At 34.6% G+C, this 9,277-nt stretch overlaps 1 protein-coding gene across 1 annotated transcript; it reads left to right on the top strand.

Moving 5' to 3' along the window:
* Nucleotides 1-622: 622 nt before the first annotated feature.
* LOC144967790 (mediator of RNA polymerase II transcription subunit 21-like) lies at nucleotides 623-7,781 on the top strand. The gene is made up of 4 exons (XM_078905437.1): nucleotides 623-831; nucleotides 1,111-1,225; nucleotides 2,635-2,735; nucleotides 4,813-7,781. Exons 1-4 carry the CDS (start codon nucleotides 790-792, stop codon nucleotides 4,981-4,983), a joined length of 429 nt encoding a protein of 142 aa, XP_078761563.1. The 5' UTR covers nucleotides 623-789; the 3' UTR covers nucleotides 4,984-7,781.
* The last annotated feature ends 1,496 nt before the right edge of the window (nucleotides 7,782-9,277 follow it).

The following is a 9,277-nucleotide window of genomic DNA, read 5'->3' as shown; positions in this document are numbered from 1 at the left end:
GGAATTGGTTATTAAGTATGTCTGCTTTTTTCTTTGCGTCTGAGTATAATACATGATCATGCTCAAGGGGCGCTATCCAACCGAATCGCACCTCTTATTTTTTTATAGATGTCCAGAGCTTTTTGTTTGAGTCTTCAATCACAAGTTCCGTAACATCTCCAAGGACTCAACCCTGCGCTACCCACAGCAGGACTCGAACCAGACTTTTACAGGTCATAATCCGGGTAACATACTGCAAGTCACAAAGTCGCACATCGTTTGGATTTCTCCTTTCAACAGGGTCACTGAGCTTGTTTGTCTTAAATCAAGTTATAAATTAAATTATAAATAATTTTAATAATAATAATAATAATAATAATAATAATAATAATAATAATAATAATAATAATAATAATAATAATAATAATAATAATAATAATAATAATAATAATAATAATAATAATAATAATAACAATGCAGAAATTTCAATTGTTTTCATTGTTCGAACCAACATAAGCATATATGTAAATTAGTGAATCTTATAATATAATCATCACAACAAAATTGCTCAATCACAATAAAGTCATATCCTTTTGTTTTTCTATTAAGTAATTGGAAGCACTTCCATACAAAATACCTCTTCACTCTTCACTTTCTCTCAAAATGAGGTTCATTTAGTAGATTCTCTGCTCCCAGTTCTCAGTTCGAGTTCATGATTTTGTGTGTTCTTCTCAAGATAATTGAATAAAATTCAAGTGAATATACAATGTTATAACTTTAGAGAAAAAAAATTGAATCATCGAGAAAACAATGGCGGATCGTTTGACCCAACTTCAAGACTCCGTAACACAGGTAAGATTTTAAGTTGTTTTTTTTATTTTCATTTTCATCTCAGTCAAGTCAATCTCAGACTCGGGTCAATCAAGCTCAATCATTTTCATTGTCATATGTCACGATTTAAAACAAAATATTAATTTTAGCCATATATCTTAGTAAAAAAAATTAAGCAATAATGTATTCCTATATTTGATATTCTTATACAATAATAATTCGCCATATTATTAATTAGAGTGAGTGGGTTTAAATTTGTGGAATTCATTTCATTTATATTCAATTCTATTTTTATTTTAGCAAGCAGAGAATTTCTACAACAGCATTGGTATATTACAACAATTTGCCCCTAGCAGTCCATTTCCTGGCTTAGAGAAGCCTGGAGGCAAACCACCATCCCCTCCACCACAAGAAGGTAATCTGAATAAAGTGTGATGTTATCATTTTCATTTGTAATTTTTTCTTCCTTAAACGTTAACTTTAATTATATCTACGTTATCCCGTTCAATCAAAATGTTGAGATATGCTAGTGCATAATCTATCTAATTATCTTAATTATGCCTATATATTAATTTAAGAAAAACATGCAGACAGTCAGTGCAATTCACAATGCTTCACTTTTCCCCCCATGGGCCACACGAAACCAAATGCATCTTTCATTAAGTATTCCAGACCAAAATTCAAATTCCTTTATGCACCTATCTAGGAATGTTTATCTCAAACTTGGGGTTGATAGATGTACAGAACAGAAAAAAAAATTCTTTTAAAATGTTAATAAATAAAAAAGTTACGGCGATTTGAAATCACTCTTGTGCAATGCAAAATATTCCATTTTTGAGACCTCACTGTAAGAAAAGTAAACATCTAACAACTGATGCCATCACCTTTACAGAAAGCCTACTACTACTAGCCATAACCTTGGTCTAATATTTTTCAGAGCCCTAAGAAACATAGTGGAACAGTTATTGAGCCCCAAAAACTGAAATTTTGCTATTTTGTGCAATCAAGGGAAACTATTACTTTTTTGACAAATTTAGCAATTTTCAAAAAGTCATAAAAATATAACCAAAGGTAGTAATACCCCAAAATAAACAGAAAATCAAAGACTTTGATTGAAATATACCACTTATCCAAATGAAATAAACTTTTGAAATTAAATGAAATTTGACGGCTATTATCGACACAAACCAATGTTCTGCGATGTTAAAAAAGAATCATAAGAAACTGTTTAACCTCCACAGAGTAACCTTTGTGGTCTTAAAAGAATCACAACATGTTAAACTATGTATATAACATATATACAGTCATACTGCAGCCGTAACTGTGAGATCAAATTAATAGCGGTCAACCAGATGAAATTATTGAACCAAAGAATAAAGGAAGTATCAGTAAGATAAAGTCAAAATGGAGGTTTACTATCAAATGCACCATTTAAGAGCAATAATTAATTCACCCACTCATGTTAAATTGTTTCCTTCAACCGCTGATAAGCCCTTGCAATAACTGCCTTCACGCAACAATCCAAAGCCGAACTCTTGAAGAAGAGGATACCTTTGATTACATAGAGTCCAAGTGCAAGTCACCTTTTTAGCACTCTTTGTGTAATCAATTTGAAATTTCTGTTACTGTTTATTTCCAAGTACTAATTCATACTTGAGTAGAGTGGAATAATTTGTAAAATACCTTACAGTTGGAGCTTCCTATCACTGTCTCCCATCTTGTACCGACTTTGCTCAAATTTGCTTTACATTGAATGATATATTGCAAGTCTTGACTGACTCTGTGATCCAAGCCAATCATTTATATTTTTAATGTTTTGAACAGACTATGCAGCCCTGTTTGCCAAACTGATCACTAGGACTGCTAAGGATATTGATGTCTTGATTGATGCCTTACCAAATGAAGATTCATCTACAGAATTACAGGTGTGCTTTTGTTGTCAATTTTCATCCATAATGAAGTAAAATCTGGCTTATCAGTCTGTATGAAATTATTGAAAATTCTAATACTGTAATTTCAGATATACAGTTAGAAGAGAAATACAAAAAAAAAAAGAAAATATTCTAAAACTACATCAGTTTTTAGGGATGCTTTTGTTTATTTTATTTTTTTGGTTAAAAAAAAAATAACTGTGTGTGTTGGGGGGGGGGGGGGGGGGGCACTCATATTGTTTTGCAGTATAGACCATTTGATACGCATCATTATTTATAGATGCTCATATCAATGTTCACAATAAAATCACACTGCTTGCATTTATTGTGATTTACAAACGACTCTGATTTACCCCTTCACATCTTTGACCATCTGGACAGTGCATTGTGTTTATAGATGTTTGCCTCTAAATCCAGAATATTACCAAGATATTATCATGAATAGCAAGCAAAACATTTCATAGTTACATTGTTTCATTAGTTACATACATTAGGCTATCACATGGTAAGATAAGGATAGTCTTTTGATTAAGGGTAGGGGAGGGGGTTGCAGGAGTGTATGTGAGGGCTGTACCCAAAGCAGCTGATTCCCATCAGAATATAAATAGAAAAATACATGACAAGAAAAACAAAACAGAAATAGATTGATACTTACCAATGCTGTTAGAACTTAGAAACATTGCAGGGAAATCATATTTAGTGGTAAATAAACGCAACTTGCCTTCTCCTTCCACCTAAACTTTACAACCATTAGCTCTTTCATACCTCTATTCACCACTTTTGGGTCTTTTTGATTCAGTGATATCTAAAGAGAGTTTTAGTATCATTTGATTGTTGTTTTTCGGAATTGTTTGTTTTTTGGTTTTTTTTTTTTGGGGGGGGGGGGGGGGGGGTTCTTTTTTATTTCAAGAACCAAGAGAGATCACCTTTTTTAGGGCAAGGTGTTGCAAGCTTACATTACTGCATAGTGGCCAACTGTCCTGATACAATTGGGACTGTCCTGATTTGGCAATCTGGAGAATGTTTTCTTTTTTAAATTGGCTGTTTATATATACAGTGCAGCACAGAAATCTCGAACAAGTTGGGACCCGACCTATTTGTTTGAGATTTCTGTGTTTTCGAGTTTTCCGTGTAGAGTATTTTACAAAGAATGTGAGGGGGGGGAGGGGGTAAACGTGGGTGGTTTTGGTAGATGGTAGAATATTCCCCTTTCAGTGTACTATAATAAGAAGACAAAGCCAACACATCGTATTGTTGATTACACACTTAACACTACAAATCCGGTACCTAATCATTTCCACTCCTCACTTGCCTCCCCAACGCCTCTCTTCACATGATACCTTCCCGATCCCTAATCACTTTTTTGATTTTAATACATAACAGTAACAGTCTCATGCCATCACTGCCTCACTAGTCTCCCACTGTTACTGGTACACATTAAATTGAGTGAAACATCACATGCATAGGACACTGGTCAAACACACGTCGCACACCCCCTCCCTCTACTTATACAGGCAAACATGCTCCACATACACATGTGCGCATGCACATGAACACACAATTGATAATACAGTTAACATCAGTGGAGAGTGATGGCGGCTTTCGGTTCCATTCAATAGAGGCAAAGGCAAAAGAATTTTATCAATGAATGCGAAAGTGAAGGTCCAGCTTGTTCGCGATTTCTATGTTCACCTCCGATAGTGTTAGAGGTGTTTTGTGTTGCTGATACTATGATAACAGGGGGATTAAAACGGGGAATTGAGATGTGTTTGAGATTTCTGTGATTTCGAGATGTCCATGGTTGAGATTTTCGTGCTGCACTGTATATATGGAAAAGACCCTTGCATATTCCAGGATTATGCTCTTTTGACAAGAAAATTAAAACAATTAGCAGAAAGTGGCCCATTTTAATTTTAGGTCTTTGAAAAGTTGGCAGCTGTGCCACTGAAATGAAAAACAAGAAAATTTGATTTTAAATTAAATTTGGAGTGACTATCTTTTTATTTGACATTGTTTGTTGTTTTAATTTGTCTCTTTATGTTACTAACTGTTCTTAAAATTTTCTGTTTAGGTTGCATCATTACAGAAACTCGAAATGGAGAATCAGGACGAAGCAGAGAAACTAGAGGAGATCGTGAGTCAGGGTGAAGAATTATTGAAATTGATACAGAAATCTCTGGAAGACATTGCTTCATCACAGCTCCAGAGCCAAGCATTGGAAGGGAATTATGAACAGCCGTGACAAGCTGATGTGCATTTGTTTTACAGATTTAAAGTTTTTAACGACCTTTCCAATACGTTTTAAATCATTGTAAGAGGCAGGACCTCCATTGTAAAGTCCAGCTATGATTGGATTGCGGATGGTCCAAATGGGACAGAGCTCTCAGATCTCAAGTCACAAGGATAATTTCCTATGACTAAAGTGGCATTCAAAGCAAGACATCTGATCTGTAAATAAATAGCATACCACAATGCCATTGCATTGCCTTGCCATTTAAGACATTCTTATAAGTTTTTAGTGCAACATGTCTTGTGGTGTTGAGCCATAGGGTAGAGCATCTTGTATAATGATGATATTGAAGCATAGTCGGTGAATAGATTGGTGACATCGATTGTAAATCCCTGGCCTTAGTATTGGGAACTTAGATCAAATACTTTTGAACATGTTACCTCACTCAACTTGGAGGTGAATGAGTTTCTGTTTGTAGGCAGTGGTACACGTAGATTTTAAAGACATTAATTCAAAAGTGCATTTTTTGTTTTTTACTCTATGGAATAGAAATTTAGCTCCACATGACCTTCTAGAGAAATAAATGAAGCACTGAGAAGTGCATGGAGAAAAGTCTTGACATAGGTTATGTGATCATGAATATTTTATCTATTTTTATATTCTATCATGCATGCCATCATAATTAATTATAGCCATCGTTCATAATGGCTCTGTTAATGACCCAGCAATATTATACCGATTCTATTTTACTGACTGTAAATGCAATGTGCTAAGAAAATGTCTCAACGGCTCTGAGGATCGTTTAGCCCAATTTGTTATGATTTCCGTGTTATGAATTATGACTGAAACAAAAGGATTTTTCCGCTTGATATAACTAATAAGAGCTGACAAGTAGCATGTGGGTTGAACACTCTTCTTGGAATTTTCCTATATTTTAAGGCTCTTGTAAAAAAAATTCAGGTGTGATATAATTTTTTTTAATTTTTACCTTGATGTTATTCTTTTATGGTGTGTTGATGTTTACATTGTTATATGATTCAATTTGGTAGTCTGTTGATATTCTATATGGATTGTTGTTATTAAGTTTCGTTGTAAAAACTTTAGATTTTTAATGTCTCATTTATAAACTTTTTGTATGTTTTTGAGACAAGAATGTAAAGCACTAAAGGTCCTCAATTTATTTTCATCAATCTTCAATTTAGAAATGCCTTCTGATGCAATTTTTAAAAACTGTTCATGACATGTTTTGATTTGGTGACTTTCATGATTTTCATTTTAAAGACTTTCTCAAGATCATCACTCAAACTTGTTTTATTGGATATATCTGACTGTGAAAAGTTAAACGATGCATTTGGCACATTTTTTTTTTTAATTGAGGGGGGGGGGGGGGGGTAATGAAGTACTATTTTGAAAGTCCAATCCTGTTTTACTGATATTTTGGGTTTACAAGGCTATGTAATGTCATATCAAATAAGATGAGAGAGAGAGAGTACACACATAATACCGATAGTATTGGCAGTGTCATGGGGAGGGAGAGAGAGAGAGAGAGCACACACACATACACACACACACACACTACCAATAGCATTGGCAATGTCATGTGGAGAGATAGAGCACACACACACACACACTACCAATAGTATTGGCAATGTCATGTGGAGAATCTAGAAAGGCAGAAGTTAAAAGGTCTATGGTCTCATCATGTCTTGTCCATGAAAACCATGAATTACTAATCCTACTTTTTACACATCACAACAAAAGAATAATTAATAAATGTCATATTTTGCTTTTATCCTTGACACACAGGTGAGATTACGGTGAATACTTTCTGATTGATATATTATCAGAGATGACATGCCCCTCCCATTGTGGGCGAAGAGGTCATTACGTATTATGTCTTCTATCTTACTGAATCTGTTTACCTTTTTCGGGTTGCTTTCTGTTCTTGTTTTGAAACAAATTTACTTATTTCGCTCTGACCCAGGTGGGAGTACTTGGCTGGGAGGGAAGTGGTCAAATGTGATGTATTAGACTTGAGAGATGATATTTTTTTCCCTTGGAATCATCTCTGTTTTTGTACTGTGTTATTTTTATTTTGAATTTTGAATATATTTTGTAAACATTCGAGTGTATTCCTCTTGTTACATCTTGTGTCTGTATTATGATGAGGATCTCTAATTTCACTGTTAGTTTGCAGAATTTAATTCTGTCTCCTATTTCAACCAGTCCCCTGTCTTAAGTTTTCTTGGGTGTTTTAAATTGTGAATATAGAAATGTTTTCATTGTCCAATTTTCTCCTTTTTTACTAGTGCTGAAATAACCTAGATCTTACCTTGTGGCAAGCACTATAAAATCCTTAAAAACTAAAACTTTGAATAAAAACAAAAAACTTTGCTCCTGTGGAAAAGCCCAATCATCGCCTCATAACTATAGGTGATCTCGATTGTTTTATTCTTTTCAGCTCGTTTCCTCTTGTTCTCTTGTTGCACCTTAAGTCAAGCTTCATAAAAATTGCATAAGAAGTCATGTTTATAAATTAGATATAGTTACAGTTAAAGAAGTCGTGTTTAAAAATTAGATATAGTTACAGTGAAAGAAGTCATGTTTAAGAATTAGATATAGTTACAGTTAAAGAAGTCATGTTTAAAAATTAGATACAGTTAGGTGCATTATTTTGTACATTGCATGTGATATGATACATAATTTTATTGTATAAAAATATGAATTTATATGTTAATTATTGTTATAAATAGTTTATTTTAATACATTGTTAATTCTATTAAAACATTTCTTTGTGATCTGTACCTTCATCTGATTGTTTTTGTTTTTTTAATTCAGCAATCTCAGATCTGGATGCGGTTCCTGACCCCCCCATAGTGGGTAGGGAGGTACTTACTGTGTCTTCTATCCCCCTATATCTCTGCCGTTTTTTAAAAAAGAACACCCTGGGTGGGGTTCCTGACCTCCCATAGTGGGCAGGGGGTTACATACTGTGTCTTCTATCCCCTTATGTCTGTTTTCCAACATGCTTTCTGTCTTTGTCTTGGCATGCGATTACTTGGTTTTGTCCTGGCCCTGGCCGGAGTCCTAGATGAGAGGGAAACAGTCAAATGCATAGTTATTGTTTTGGGAGATGATATTTTTTTCCTTGTAAATCATCTCTCTGTTATGTGTTATTAAATTTGTTATTTTTAATGTATAATGAAATGTAAGCATTTGAGTGTATTCCTCTTTGTTGGATTTTGTGCTTGTGTCCGGATGAGACATAGGTGGTCTCAAACTAAGTACATTGGTGGTATGCTCTTGGAATCTACATCTGATCCCTATTTGTTCCCAGTTCCCCCTTGTCTTACTTTTTCTTTGGTGCTTTATTTGTAATTCTAGAACTTTTTACTATTCCATTTTCTTCCTTTTTACTGGCGCTGATATAACCTAAATGTGTTGCAAGCGCCGTAAAATCCTTAAAAACATAAAAAAAACAAAAAAGAACACCGGATTTGCTATTTGGCTAACATTGCATATTCTCTGTTGTTTTAAACTACGGCAGATCTGTTTTCCAACATGCTTTCTGTCTTTATCTTGGAATGAGATCACTTGGTTTTGTCCTGGCCCTTGAAGATACCCTGGCTGAGAGGGAAACCGTCAAATGTATAGTTAGAGTTTTGGGAGATGATATTTTTTGTCTTGTAAATCATCTCTCTTTCCTGGACTCAAATATTTTTTGTTCTACATATATATGATTTGTAAACATTTGAGTGTCGTCTTTTTTGTGGGGACCTGTGCTTGTATCAGGATGAGACATTTAGGTGATCTCACTCTGGGTGGGGTTCCTTACCTCCCATAGTGGACAGGGAGGTTCTTACTGTGTCTTCTACCCACCTATATCTGTTTTCCACCATGCTTTCTATCTTTGTCTTGGAATGAGATTACTTGGTTTTGTCCAGGCCTCTGTTATGCACTGCATTATGTGTCTGGATGAGACTTTTAGTGATCTCAAACTAAGTACTTTGATAGTGTGCTTTTGGAAGCTACACCTGTTTCTAATTTGAACCAATTCCCCTTTGTCTTCCCTTTTCTAGGATGCTTTATTGTAATTCTAGAAATTTTTACTATCCCATTTTCTTCCTTTTTACTGGCGCTGATATGACCTTAATGTGTTGCAAGCGCCGTAAAACCCTTAAAAACAAACAAACAACATAGGTGATCTCAAACTAAGTGCAATGATAGTGTGCTCTTGGAATCTACATCGGTTTCCTATTTGAACCAATTCCCCTGTCTGTCCCCGCGGAATTATGCCATTTTTGGG

This window comes from Berghia stephanieae, chromosome 3, assembly GCF_034508935.2.
Source record: "Berghia stephanieae isolate SIO BIC M18660-M18661 chromosome 3, UCSD_Bste_1.3, whole genome shotgun sequence".
NCBI lineage: Eukaryota > Metazoa > Mollusca > Gastropoda > Nudibranchia > Aeolidiidae > Berghia > Berghia stephanieae.
Note: the sequence above shows the minus strand (reverse complement) of the source record. Positions and strands in the feature narration are given on the sequence as shown.